Consider the following 15,740-nt stretch of genomic DNA (forward strand, 5'->3'; position numbering starts at 1 on the left):
CACACACACTCTCACACACACACACACACACACACACACACACACACACACACACACACACATATACACACACACAGATAACTGTGTTAAATGACTCAGTTAATAGCCGAAGGACTCGTGAAAGTGAATTACTGAGAGATAAACAGAAGATAATGGAAGCACAGCCTGCAGTGACCTTGCAGAACGGAGGGCTTTATAGTTATTTTTCTCTAAACGAGCTTTAGTTTTTATATTTTAACAGTACTGTGCTTTATTTAAGCCATGCTTTTTCTTGCCAGGCAGTTTACTGGAGTTTTCTGAGAGCGTTTGAATGTTTCTCAGAGGATTTCTGTTTGTGTAGAAGTGAACTGTGAGTCTGAATTACTGGAGTATTGATAGTGAAATACTGACCTGATGCAGGACTGTCAGATCATGATTCTTCTGTGTCAGATTGAAGATTCAAACCAGTTTAGTGCACTTTGCACATGGATAAAAACTTCCATTTCCATCTTATCAGTGCTGATGGTTTGTGTAGAATTGCCTCTGTCTGTCTTTACTGAACTCTTGCTCGCTCTCTGAAGAGACTTGACTTTCATCACTCATAATGTTAGTTTAATGATTCCTTATCTACAAACTTTCATACAAAACTGTATTTTAAAGGCATAGTTCAATTTGGAAGAATGTGTTTAACCAAATTGTTGCTGGTAGCCATTGACTTAAATAGTGTTTTTTTTCCCCGTATACAATGAAAGTGATTTTTTGGGTGAACTATCACTTTAGAAATAGTTAAATTAATTTGAACTAACATCATTCATATTGTCAGCGAACTAGTTAATTATTTGAGCTGAAGTACAGCAGAGAATCAATAGTTTTCTCTTCATTGCTTTGAACGTGTTGAGTACAGTTGAGTTGAGTTGGATGCATCTCTATGGTAACCGTGTGCATGTGTGTGTGTGTGTGTGTGTGTGTGTTGTTTAGCGTGTGCAGATATGTGAGCGATTCCTAATTGAATGTCTGAAGAAGGCGCTTGACCTCCGCTGAAAGACAGAAGTGTTGCAGACATGCGTGTCTCTATTGAGTCTGCCGTCGCTCACACGCTTTCATTAAACTCCACAGCATCAGAGTGATCAGTGATGACTGCTTTCAGTGTAATTCTGGCTTTGAAGGATCAATGTCAGGTTAAACCTCACATCTTAGACATGAGCTTCTCCTTCTCATTTCCGAAATGATTATTATGTTTACGTCACACTCAGGTATTTTGTAGCAGGGCTATTATTGCTAACTAATACTGAAACTCGAACCATTAACAAGAAATTAACAAGTTTAATCAAAACAGTGTTACCTAAAATAAAATAAAAATAAACTACATAACACGACACCAACACAACATAATACCAACATAACACAACAACAACATAACAACAAAAAACTTTTAATATCAGATAGGCAAGGCGACATTTCTCATTTTAATTTAATTTAACTTGATGTACTATAATAACTAAAACAAAAAAAAAAAATTAAAAACTATATAGACAAAACTACTAAACTACTAAACTACTAAAAATTACTAAAATTATAAAACAAAATTACTAAAAAGCTAACTAAAATGAAAATGAAAAGTGTAAAATGTAAAAATAAAAACTGAGTGTAATCAAAATAAAAACATAAAACATATATACAAAAAAAACTAAAAACTAAAAATTACAAAAATATTACACAATAAAGTTACTGAAAAGTTAACTAGAAAATTTTTATATGAAGTACACTCATTCAGGGACTTGTTTAGTAAGATTTAACCAGAAAAGGTTTTAGAATGGTTATCATATGTTGATTAAAAAAAAACTCTTATGTTAGTTAAAGAGAAATGTTAATTAATGTTAAAAAGAAAAAAAAATTACTTGTATTATTCCAACTCAGTTTTTGTCTTGAAGATAGCCTTAGATGCCAACATGGCAATAAAAATAAATAACTATTACTACTAAAAAGTTAACTAAAATAAAAATGTGATGTGTAAAAATGAAAATGATTTTAAAATTTCGTAAGTGTGATACTAGAATGCTGCTTTGTAGTCAGTAAGAACAGAAACTATCCAGCCGGCTTACTGACAGTAAAGCACTTTTCTGCATGCAAGCAATGCCAGAGTTTGTGGTGGGAAAAACATATTGTGAAATGTGTTGTGGTGATTGACTCTGCATTAATTACAGCTTTGCAATCCTTAATTGAGATTGTCCTGAGTCAGGACCACAATCCTGTTTCCCCAGACCACGTGTTTCTCCATCGCACCGAGTCATGAAAAAGGTTCGTTTAAATGGACAGGGCAAACAGAAACAGTTGGCATCCTGAGGTGCTCTACCATGGACGGCACAAAATAGAAATAAAATAAGTATTTCTAGTCGTGCTGCTAGAACAAATGACTTGGATCGCCTGAGACTGCATGAATGTTTCTTAGCCCGTGTAATTAGCCTCTTCATTTCCTCTGGGCCTGTGCTGCTTGGCTTTTTCTCTCCTTCAGGAATATTGCAGCGAGGTGAGATGTTTGCAGGTTCTTGTGAGAGAAATAAAACACTCTCTGATCTCGCCACTTAACCTGTGGAAATGGCACAATGTCGCTGTCTTATTTGAGTTTGGGTGCAAATCTGAGGGAGCAAAAAAAATCCAAATATTGAGAAAATCATCTTTAAAGTTGTCCAAATGAAATTCTTAGCAATGCATATTGCTAATCAAAAATTAAGTTTTGATATATTTACAGTATAGGAAATTTACAAAATATCTTCATGGAACATGATCTTTACTTAATATCCTAATGATTTTTGGCATAAAAGAAAAATCAATAATTTTGACCCATACAATGTATTGTTGGCTATTGCTACAAATATACCCCAGCGACTTAAGACTGCTTTTGTGCTGCAGGGACACATTTATATATATATATTGCAAACTAATTTGTTGTGAAAATACCCCCAAAAGATAATTTAAAGCTATTATTGTGTTAAATGTTTAGGCAACAATGGCCTAACATAAAGTATGGAACATAAAAAGATAATTCGAGAAACATCTCAGTATTTTTTGTTCATGCAATGAATGTCACTAGTGACCAAAACAGCTTAGTGACCAACAGTCTTCAAAATACCTTCTTTTATGTTGTGCAAAAGAAAGTGCGTCATTTAGGTTTGAAACAACATGAGGGTGAGTAAATTATATAATTTATTTATTTATGAACTATCCCTTTAATGTTTTTTATTTATTTATTTTTATAAATGTAATGATACGCTAAAGAAGAAACTAAAACTACCAGCAGGTGGCAGTAAATGTCTTTATGAGTCGATTCGTTCAAACGGCTGATTCATTCAGGAATTCAGTAAACAGCTCTCTCTTTGAATCATTGATTCACACGATTCGTTCAAACGGCTGATTCATTCAGAAACTAAACACCGCTGTGTTGCTCGGAGACGCACAACAATTCTGCTGTGGCTTTAGGTAATATTTTCGTTGGCGAAATTGAATAAAAACACACAATATTGTGTTTAAAATATAGCACAATATTAACTTCTTATTTACTGAACTGTTGTATAAAATCATATTTGCACTCGTGTTCTTCGTGACAAAAACAGCACTCCTGTGATATTGCTCTCGCTGCTGGTGTGATGTCGCTTGTCATATGATATACAGTAAATATGAGACAAAAACTCATACAGGGAAATGTAAGATGACGTACAGGTCTGGGGGCGGGGCCAGTGCGTTAACTGCGTTAAAATATTTTAATCGCGTTATTTTTTAGTATATATAATATTGAATTTCATTTAATATTTAGAATTTATTTTGAGTTAAATTTTATTTATTTTTTTAACTTATTTTAATATATTAGTAATTTTTATTAGTTTGTTTTTTTGTAATATAATTAAAACAAAACCACAACAAAATTTCTAAAATTAAATTTAAAATTAAATTAAATAAAAACATGAACATGAGAAAATAAATAAACTACATGAACATGAGAAATATTGATTTTTTTTTTTTTAAATCTACTATTAATATACTGTTATATATGTTGTTTTATTTTAGTTTTACTTTTAGTCAACGATAATTGGCCTGGTTTAGTCCGAGTCAAAGCAGTGACTCTCTCTCTGGAGTCTGAGTGCTTTTGCTCCAGGTTTGAGGAAGTGCTCTCTTCCTGACAGGAAGTGTTTACGGCTCCCTGACAATCCCTTCTGACTGAACAAGTCGGATCCTGCCCCTTGAAATAGACAGGGAGTGGTTAACACGCCTCTCCAGCATCTCAGCGCCGGTCGCTCGCAGCCAAAGCTCCTTCTGACTCAAAATCAGAACTCTTTCCTGTGTCACACAAGCAAATCTCACGCTCCGAAATATCCCACTCCAAAATCAAAAATATAAGAAATTGTATTCTGCATGAGGAAAATTTAAATGATTTTTTAGGACTTTTTTTTCAACATTATTTTTAATGTTTTTTTTTTAATGCAAATTGTAATTTACAAATATTTTTTTTTTTGCATTGTATTGCATTGCAGTAATGAGAAGCTGGCAATATTATAAATAAATAAATCTTAAATAAATGCAGTCTTAATGGTCCTAAAAATAGGCTCAGTGTTGTTTATAAATCTCTCAATTTTTCCTTTTTTTTGGGTTGAAATATGCCTGACATTTCTGGAATTATCAGTGCATACAGATACACAAATATTATTTTGCATGCTATTTGCAATATTTGCATGCATTGTAAATATGTATGTTTAATTTTTCTAAAAAAAAAATCAGTAATTTTTTTTTACAAATAATAAAAATATATATTTTTAAATAGTTTTAGTTTTAGTTAACAATAATAACCCTGGTTTAATCAAGCTTTTTTTTTCTTTTTAAAAACTACTTTCTACAACATTATAATTTTTTTAAATCCAATTTATTAACTTTTTGAATTTACGTTTGTGCATTTCAGTACTAAAAAAAAAAATTATAATAACGGACCATAATAGAATAAATAAGTAATAATATAAACCGCAGTCTTAATGGTCCTAAAAATAGGTTCTGTGTTCTTTATAAAAAAAATAAAAAAAAAATCATTTTTTTTTTCCTTTTGATTTTGGGTTGAAATATAATTCTGACATTTCATCAGTGCACAAAGATCCACAAATATTATTTTGCAACTGATGCTAAGATAAGTATATTCTGAAATATGTGCATGCGTTATAAAAATGTAAATCATCTTATATTTTAGCATCACAGCTGCATCTGCCTCCATTTCCCTCTAAAATTCACACTCAAATCTGTGGGAAAGAAAAAGAGGTGCAGAGGAAATTGGATTTTGTCAAGCGTGTCCTCTAGTGTTTAATCTGGATTATCTGCGCTGTGTTAAAAGCGAGTCGCGTCCGGTCGGGTCTCTGGCCGCTGTGACGGTCATCGTGACAGAAGCAGCAGAACTGAGGACCGATGGAAGAGCATGAGTCTTCAGCTGATGTGAGCAGATGTGAGGTTCTGGTTCTTCTGTGCTCATGAACGGTCTGTGATGATGATGAATGACTCCTGACACACGATCGATGGCTGCATAACAACTTCTCCAAGTGACAGAAAAATCACTTCAGATCAGGGATGTGGTTTGCTGCTCTGGTTTAGTCTCGCTCTCTCTCTCTCTCTCTCTCTCTGGTTTTGCTGTAGTGTTGTGGCTCATCCTCTCAGAGGGCTCTCCTCATTAGATTTGATCGGCGCTTTACAAAGCGTTCGCAGCAGAAGCACAAGAGCAGCAGAAAGGGCCCCTTTGAAACGACCCTTAATGCAATCGTGCCGCTAAGCCTCGGGTCCTATTAGGTTATGTGCCGCTCAGATCCCTGCGGATCCGGACGTAAATCATCAGCGTCAGGCTCTGTCAGGATAGTGTTATCAGGAATATCTCTGGAGGTGTGGATCTGCTGCAAGCCACAAAACCAGTAATCTGAACTGTGTGAGAAGCACAGTTTGTGGACTCCAGTAAAATTACGACCCTCAGAGGATGTTTGATCATCACGCTTCGTGAGCTGAATTTGGATGCATCGAGACAGAAGAAATGCAAGCATGTTTCAAGTTGTGCCTTCAGTCTGGCTATAATAATTTTACTGTAAATAAAATTTTACTGTAAATAACATTTTTTTTTTTACAAAAAACATAATATAGACCATTATTTTTGTAATTTTTGTATTTTAAATAAATGCTTTTTTAAATTTTATTTGAGGTAGTTTGTCTTCATATTGTATGCTATTATAATATTACTGTCAGTGTTTTAGCAGAAACGTAATATAGACATTTATTACATTACATTTAATCATTTAGCAGACGCTTTTATCCAAAGCGACTTACAAATGAGGACAATAGAAGCAATCAAAATCAACAAAAGAGCAATGATACACAAGTGCTATAACAAGTCTCAGTTAGCTTAACGCAGTACACGCAGCAAGGTTTTTTTTAAATGATATAATAAATAAAAAGAAAACAGACAGAATAGAAAAAGAATAGCGTAAGCTAGTGTTAGAGGCCTGCTTTGCTTTTGTTAATTGTATAATAAATAAAAAGAAAACAAATAGATAGAATACAAAAAGATTAGAAAAGCTAGTGTTAGTTTTATTATTATTATTATTATTATTATTATTACTATTATTAAATGTGTCTATATATTTTTTATTTCAGTTGAAGTTCTATTTTTACTACATCATTTATTTCGTTTTATTTTATTTAAGGATTTTAGTTATTTGTATTGAAAAATAAGACCAAAATACAAAGGAATTATTTATTTATTTATTTATTTGTTTGTTTGGACGTTTATTTTAATTTGTATTTTTACTTTAATATAAATATATTATAATATAAATAACAATATAAGTATATATTTATTTTATATATGTAAAATATTTTAAAATTTCTTTAAATATTTAATACATTTATAATGTAGTAAAATTAGATGTAATTTATTTTATAATAAATACAGTAATACATAAATACATATATCTATTTATTTATTTTATGGGGCTTTGTCTTGTGCTTATTTCAAGGAAAGAATCTGCTCGGGTCTGTACTGTAGTGTCGTTGCTGGACTAAACGAGCTCAGCCTCCTGATCTTACGCAGGTTCACTGTGTCTGTGGATTGGTGCGGCTGATCTTAGAGCAGTAATTAGGGCTGTTTTTCTCACCATGTTCCTCAAGGGCATGTGTAGCGTTCGCCTCTCACGACACACCCATCGCATTAATTATTCTCTCCTCATTCAGCACAAACAGCTTGTTAAGTATGCTTGTGTGGAGGACGGCTGAAAATCACCCAAACTATGCATATATGAGAAATGCTGTTGCTTCAATATAATTAGCCTTTCCCTTATTAACCCTTTAAATTACTGAGAGTTAGGGCTGCACGATTATGGCAAAAATCATAATTGTCGATTATTCCCTTGAAATTGTAATTGCGATTATTAATTACGATTATCACAATTTACATTGAATGATGTTTATACCATTGTTTGGTGCAACGGCATGCCGTATTTTTATATGAAAATAAACAAGCTGAAAACACTCTAAATGAAAAACCTTCAGTGCTTTTCTATAGTATTAAGCCTCAAATATCAACTACACATCGGATTGGTTTCTTGTTTAAAATATAAAAAAGTACAAATATAAATGGTATTATAATGTTATACTAAAATTAAAATAATAGGGAAAACCCTTAAGATAACATGTAGAAAGAAAAAAACATATCTTAAGCGTGCAGAATAACATAAGTGGACTTTGAACGATTAATTGCCGCTTTGCACGATTACGTAATTGTGGCATCCGTAATTGTAATCGCGATTAGAAATTCAATTAATTGTGCAGCCCTACTGAGAGTTTAGTGTTCTCAAATACATTTTAGAAAATTGAGTGACCAGGGGAATGTGAATGAAGTATATATGATTATGTTAATGTATGTTTAAAAATGTGAACAAAAATCCGTTAAATTCCATTGTTAACTTCCACACGTTAATTCCACATGCATTATTCATTAGTGCATTTAGTGGTAAAGTGTCTGAAAATATCTTAGTTTGTAGTACAATGTTTGCTAAAGAAGTTAATACATAAATAAATCAATTAATAAATTCCATTATGTTAACTTCTTAGCTATGTTCATTTCATATGCGTTATGCAAATATATGGCATTTCGAAGAAATTAAATTCACTGTAATTCGTCTGCGAAGTCAAGGTGTTCTTTTGTCTCTTTTTTTAGCCATTTAGGCAGATTCATTAGTCCGTTTTGTGTTAAAATGTCTTTACTCTTGACCTTTTACATTTGCATACTGAAAATTGTACTGCATACTGTTTTTTCTCTCTCTCTCTTTATGCTTATTTGACCTGGATGGCTTTAGTACTGAATGAGCTCGGGTATAGAGGGCGAATCTCACTCTTTGAGAGCGTATTAATGCTTTGGATGCCTCCGTGTCAGACTCAGATAATGGTGTTTTGAGCTCTGTGGACTCGTGGAGTTGAAGGCTGACCTTGACGTGTTTCAGAGCGAAAACAGCCCCACTGAAACCACAGCATTAACAACAGTGAAAATGCTTTTTGACTGGCTTCGCATGTGAGATTGAAAGATGGCTATAAATATATCAGCTCCATCCTGTCCTCTGTTTGACGGTTGTTTGTCCTTGCTTTGTGATAAGACTGCATTTCCAGCATAAAGTCAGCTAGTAGAGACTCTATAAGTGTGGGATATTACAGTATGTGGTATTTGAGCCAGGTAATATTTGAGATATACTTTGATGGCGTGATTCACTCAAGAGGACATCTGCTGTCCACCTGTCACATGCTAATCAAGCCAACATATTTAAAATATTCAATATCATTTATCTTTTGAAGGTCTTGCGTAGTTTGTCCGAAACCTTTGTAATCTCTGTGATCGGCCGTGACGCAGACTCTTCTTTAATTTGCCGAGCAAGAATTTGGTTTTAGCTCGTTTTAAAAAATGTATTGTTTCAGTTGCAGAAATTGACTGAAACTCTGTTTGGAGAGAAATTATTTTCTTGTATAAATCCGGCGAAAGGGAGGTTGCGTATTCACGGTCTACTGCTAATATTTTGTCTGTTAACCTTTTTTTTTGTTCTCTATTCCGCCTGTCAACTGAGAACCTATAAGAAATAAATGCTTTAAATGCTTCCCAGAGGGTAGATTTTGAACCTATCCTAATTTTTCAAATGCGTCGCTTGTAGAAAAATAATATCTGCACCTAATTTTCTAAGGTGAGCCATAATATTACCTTGTTTTACAGCCCCATTAAGTCCTTTACAATTCCATGACACAAATTTAACCGAGTTTTGACTCCCTTGTACATTACTTATCCCTTTAGCCATAATCAGAATTTAAAGTCAATCTTGAACATTGACAGCCCAAAAAAAAGAGAAAAAAAAACAGCGTTAAAATATTTTAATTTAATTTAATAAGTTATCGCGTTAAACTGACAGCCCTAATATATATATACACACACACACACACACACACAAAATTACCTTATATATAATTTTATTTTAGTTAAGTTTATTTAATTCAAGTAATAAATAGTTTGTTTTAGAAAATGCATACTATGTTATCACATGAGCTCACTATGAGTGGCATCTAGGTATATTCTCAGAAATATTAAAATCATACTTAACTTCTGTTTTATTTGTCACATTGGCTTACTACATGGTCAAGTAGAGAGCATTGCATTTTGGGACATTTTGTATTTTAACTTTTCTGTCCAGTCTGTTTTGCTGTATACTTTCAAAAATTGTTGTAAGTAATGCATGCTTACTGAAAATGGACATACTGTGCACAGTGTTCACACTACACACTGCAGAAGTGGTAAGAGTAGTGTATATACTTTGGTCTGATCCCATAAAGTGCTGCTGTGTTCGGCTCTCTCTGACGCTGGTTTCTGGTTTTAGCTGCAGTCAGGGTTTGGTGTGGTTTGGGTTCACTTTCGTCCCTCTGTAAACACTGGAAATGATGAGGGGAGTGAACATGGCAGTTTCAGAAAGCAAAGAGCTCTGATTCTGAAATGAATTGTAGAGCTGTTGTTTCTAACATCTATCGTTGTGCCATTAAAGTTTGTGATTAACGGTGATGTTTTGCAGGAACTTTGTCTGTGGTAGGAAAGTAAACTGGAGTTTATGTTCATGCTGGGTCTCGTCCCCTGTCTCAATCCCACAGCGCACAGAGGAATAGCCTGTAATTACATAGAGATGATGATGGCCTCTCTGTTCCTGCTCTGCTACTGCCCCCTCATACCTTAAACTTAGAAAAATGCAGGGTTTCCAGCAAACTTAGTTTTAAAATACTAATTTTGGATCTTAGATTATGTAGATGTTTTTCCTTTCTACAAAGAGTGTAGATGTTTTGATGGTAAAATACTTGTTCCTCTCCACTTGTATGTAAAGCAACTGCAGCAAGTAAACCATTTGTAAGTTGTTTTTTGGAATAAAGTCATTTTAAACACTGATTCTGTGGAGCTTTGTTTGCTTGACCGGCCTGATTTGAGTAAATGCATTGTGTCCACCAGTGGCATGAGATGGGACTACCTGTCTGTAAAAGGGTTAAAAAAGGTTTGCCAAATGTATACATGTAAATGAATATCTCAAAAGCCTGGAGAAAATCAGCATTGTATAGTGGTAAGCCATGCAAAAGGCTTAAAATCACACAGTAACACCTTAAACTCAACTGTGTGCTGTATTGCTAGTGGAGGAAAGCCAAGACTGGTGTAATATTATCCTCATTCATATTGTCTGTCAGAAGAGTGGCAGCTGCATTCTGGAGAGCTGCAGGAAGGACAGATGGTGCTAAGAGATTCCTATATAGAGAGAGTTACAATTGGAAAGAAGAAGAAAAAGCAAGTATATTTTACTGTTATAACATGGTGAGAAGCATTAATCAAAATGGAAGTTAATCAGTTGCACTTTTTATTGGTTGTGTTAAAAGGTCTTAGATGCATTTCCTCTTATCATCAGAAAGTAAGTTCCTTACCAACCAAGATTTAACTTCTTCCAGGCAGTAAGTGTGGAAGGTAGATGACGTTCACCTGGTTTGAGTGGTTTGACAACTGTGAGTCATTAGCATAGAGCTGATAAAAATAAAGAAGGTTATGTTTGTGGAAAACTGAGCCCAAAGGACACACATGCAGTGGTGGTAATAAAGCAGGACCTAGAACGGAGCCCTGTGGGACACCACAGTTTACAATTGCTGGAGAGGAAGACAAATTCCCAATACTGACAGAAAAGATAGGGCTTTCAGACCCTGTGTTATGTTAGGTTCTAACTTATTAGAAATATCATCCAGTACACATGAATCAAAACGTTGTGACTGTAACATTGAGGTTTCCTTTTATGTGTGGCTGAGGTCTATTTGTAGTTCTCCAATTATGGTAATGCTCTTGTCTTTCTTTGACCACAGACCATAGAGCACAATTACAGAGATTCATTTCCAAAACACACACTGACTTTCTACAAAGAATGTAAAATATGTGAGATGAATGGCATTTGTTTTAGTTTGTGTATAGAGTGAGTGGCTTAGTGTGACCCAGCTTCTGCTGCACTTGTTTTGCTCGAAACTATCTCATATGGTGGACATTCTGCCCCAGAGGAATACAGAGAGGTGTCCAAATTCAAAGTCCAAACCTCTGCCAGGGACCAGCACAGCAGATGGCACCATCTCACTGAACTCTTTCCTTCTTGCTGGAGGCAAAATCACCGGCATGTTTAATTTCAAACTGCAGATACTGTAGTATTGCCATTATACTAAATTGAATTATTCATTCATACTTTATTAATAATGAACCACGTTGCGAAAGGATATCACAGTTCCTTGAACAGGCCTTGGCATTAACATTGCAGAATGCAGTGTGTGATTGCATGGTTGGCGTCACACATGCATAGATCTTTGTATTGCTGGTAGTTTATGCTCCGTTGGATGACTGGTATTCCAGCACAACACTTCCTTGTATAGAAGCTTATTGTTTTGTCACATCCTCCCTTGAATTGGTGTATTTTGAAGCACCGAGTCGTTGATTACAGCTTTGTGGTGTCAGAAGACTAAATTCCAATTTGACAAACAGTCTCGAGGTAATGAATGAATCTCAGAGTGTTGGTCATGTGCATCTAATTACCATAATGCGTGTGAAATACCCTTTAGAAAAAGGAGAAGAACAGGGCTGCAATTAAATGTGTCTGCCTGCCAAAGCCTATATTTGTGCAATGTTGTGTGAGCAGAGAGGAACAGTTTATACTTCTTCTGTTGATTCTCTTTGTGTGTCTTAGAGTAGACTCTGCCTCAGACGGCACACCCACAAACCACCCACAGTCCCCTGACTGTCTCATACATATTTCACATGAATATGAAGTGGATTACACTATGATAATAGGTCAGCATTTATGGGTTGTGTACAGTAGATGATTATATGTTCACCTGGTTTGAGTGGTTTGACAACTATGAGTCATTAGCATAGATTTGTTAAAAAAGAAAAGTTGTGTCTGAGAAAAACTGAGCCCAAAGGACACGCGTGCAGTGAAAATGAAATAGGACCTAGAGCAGAGCCTTGTGGGTTACCACAGTTTAAAACTGCGATAGAAGAAGACAAATTCCCAGTATTGTTGAAAACTGTGTTGTCCTTCAGATAGGATTTGGTTACATTAAGCAAAGCAGATCATGTAATATGGTAGGTTCTAACTTATTCTAAATATCATCCAATAAACACGAATGGGAGTTGTGACTAGAACATTAACAGAATCTAAGAAATTAATTAATTACCTTGAGTTTATGAGTTGAGTTTGAGTAGCACTGTACAATTTGTCTTTGTTTAATATCGGTTTAATATTTGTGAAATAATACATATCTTTTTGCTCATACAAGTCATTCAAATTAGCTAAGTATTACAGTCTAAGTGAGCAGTTCTTGGCCAAATTTTAATACAGAATGGACAAGACTTTGTCAATATTAAAAAGCTGGGCTAACAAGACTAATCTTTGAGAGTATTTGTGTGTGAATTTATAATTCCTGTACGTGTGACTGAAGAGAGAGTTCGGCTACCTTCTGTGCTGTTCACCACAGCCTCCTTCTACAAGCATCCTTTGAGTCCTGTTCCTGCAGAGAGATGAACAGTGGGATAGAAATAAATTAATGAAAGAGCGAGAATGAAATGAGTCTCATCCTCTGATTCTCTTCTCACAGGGTAACCCAGACTTGATTGCACTTCTCTGTTCCATTTATAAAAGACCTTTAAAAAGATATAGGCCTTGATATTGACATATCTTTACTGATACTGTATACATGCAATTTGATTTTTGGAAGCAGCCTAATGCCTATGATGTAGGCTAATTAATTTGACAGCCCTAATTTAAATGACGCTTTTTCTCTTTCATTTTGCAGCTCATCATCCTAGAGGACTATGCCGACCCCTTTGACGCAGCAGACCAGGCGGGTGGCACCCAGACGGTCACAGAAAAGTCAACGGAGAATGACGGCTACATGGAGCCCTACGAAGCGCAGAAGATGATGGCTGGTAAGATGACGGTGTTTTCCTCCAGTAATTTACTGCATCATCTTTTGTGCTGTGCAGCTTGATGATTGTGAACTCTGAAGTGGCTTCTGGGAGAGTATAATCAAGCGTGATAATGCATCTGGGCCTGTTTAAATGTGTGCACTAGGCCCATGGGATCTTGCTCAGTTTACGCTTAGTAAGTCTTACTCTTGTTATTAAACATGGCTTCCATTAAATGCGATTTGTTTTTTCTTAGTACTCGTGTCTAATTTCCTCTGTATTTCGTTTTCCGGTTAGTGCTGTAAACAGAAAAACAGCAATCAATTAGGTCTTGCAGATTGCGATGGCTTCCTTTTATGCATTGTGAAATAGCTGCTCGGTGCTTCTGTTTAGACAAAATTAATGAGTCTGTGGCAGCAATTAGCCCAGCGTGAGCGGAGTAGTGCTCGAGGAAATCATCTCACCTGTCCGAATGAAGATGGCAGCCATATGTGAGCTGTCTATAGTCCGGTAAATACAGTGCAACCTCCATAAACAGTCTTCATATGTCAGGTGCTGTGGTCTCGTGTCCACGTACAAAGGCACAACCATATGAATGCATGCACAAGGATGCCGTTGGCCGTTTGTGTACGCTGTTATAGGCTTTGAAGAGGAAGTGGCTGTGTTCCTCCTTTCAGCGTGGCTCAAACAATGGAGAGGTGATCTGTCATTGATTTGCTGCAGTCTGGTGCTGTTAGCTCAGATCAACCAACCAAATTACTCAACAAACGGACCATGCAGATGCAGGATAAACAGTGTTTCTCAAGGTCAGACTGAGACACTGCAGAACTATTGTGTAGTTTACCATAAATGAAAATAGTGCCATTTATTCGCTCACTCACTCACTCACATGTTGTTTTAAACCTTAAAATGACTGTAAAAGTAGTCCATAAACAGTACGACTTAAAAATATAGCTAACACTACAAAAAGGGCTCATTAATTAGTAAATGTATTAGCAAACAAACCAACAATGAGCAATATGTTTTTTTAAACATGTATTAATCTTTGTTAATGTTAGTAAAAATATAATTGTTTATTGTTTGTTCATGTTCGTTCACAGTGCACTGACTAAAGTTAAAAAAACAACTTTTGATTTTAAAAAGTATTTGTAAATATTAAGAAGTAAATGTTTACTAAATGTTGACTGATATTAAGAAATGCTGTAGAAGCATGGTATTGTTAGTTCTGTTAGTGACCCACGTTTGGTTTTTGACCACTGAAAATGTGTCCAATATTATAATTTACTCTTTGAGCCATACTCCAAGAACCTCACAGTGCTTTTTCCCGTTTCTGAACTGTCACTATTGGCATATAATGCAACAACGATTGCAAAAGACAAAAGATTATACTGATAGAGCTACCAATCTCTGTGTAAAAATAACTTGATGCTGCCATCTTTCTAGCGTCATTTTTACCCCCCTGTAATTTATCTATCTATCTATATATATATATATATATAAAAAAAATTGAGCCAGGGAAGTTTGTGGAATTTAGTTGCTTTGACAGAATGACCCATTTGTGTTTTTGCATGTTGATGTGCCATATTTAAAGATGCGCAAGCGTGTGAATGTTTGATTGATAGAGCCAGATTTTGGGTGAGCTGATCGGTGCGAGGAACCTGCAGTGTTTTAGCTGGTTGAGCTTCTGTCTCTCTCTCAGTTTGAACAGATGACTTCACAGTTTATTCACTGACTCAGCGTGACTCCAACACTAGAGTCATTGTGGCACTGTTTGTTTGACTTTGGGTTGCAAAAGCTAGTTTGCGTCTCGTAAATCAGCTCAGTGCATCATTTCCCAGGTTGATGTTTCATAACACGCCATCACCTCCGAGCAGGACAGCTGGACATTTTTGTTAACTTTGTTCGGTACTGGGACTACATTTACATGCACAATTGGCACATTGCCTACAAATCTGTTTTTTTTTTAACTCATGTTTGTTTGTTTATTTGTTTGGTATTTAAACATTATAACAATTTGGTATAATAACATAATGCATACCGCCTTTTTAGTTTAAGATCAATGTGTGTATATTACATTACAGTACTGAAATTTGGGGTTGTTTAATTTATCATGAAAATATTGTCAAAATTCAAAATTGTAGACTAAAACAATTCAGTGGTCCTGAAATAAACTTCATATTCTTTGATTTTGGAGTGAAATATGATCAGGACATATTCGTGACAGGCTTCAGGAGATGAATCTATAAATGCTTAATGG

At 35.2% G+C, this 15,740-nt stretch overlaps 1 protein-coding gene across 3 annotated transcripts in view; it reads left to right on the forward strand.

Moving 5' to 3' along the window:
- The window catches only part of LOC107692470 (SH2 domain-containing adapter protein F-like), a 113,924-nt gene that overhangs the window by 5,201 nt on the left and 92,983 nt on the right, over nucleotides 1-15,740 (forward strand). For all 3 annotated transcript variants that reach the window (XM_016491527.1, XM_016491526.1, XM_016491528.1), the window contains exon 2: nucleotides 13,372-13,504. In XM_016491527.1, the coding sequence (XP_016347013.1) occupies nucleotides 13,372-13,504 (133 nt within the window). The remainder of the gene's footprint in view (nucleotides 1-13,371; nucleotides 13,505-15,740) is intronic.

The sequence above is a fragment of the Sinocyclocheilus anshuiensis genome, unplaced genomic scaffold (assembly GCF_001515605.1).
Source record: "Sinocyclocheilus anshuiensis isolate Anshui unplaced genomic scaffold, SAMN03320099.WGS_v1.1 scaffold1082, whole genome shotgun sequence".
Taxonomy (NCBI): Eukaryota; Metazoa; Chordata; class Actinopteri; order Cypriniformes; family Cyprinidae; genus Sinocyclocheilus; species Sinocyclocheilus anshuiensis.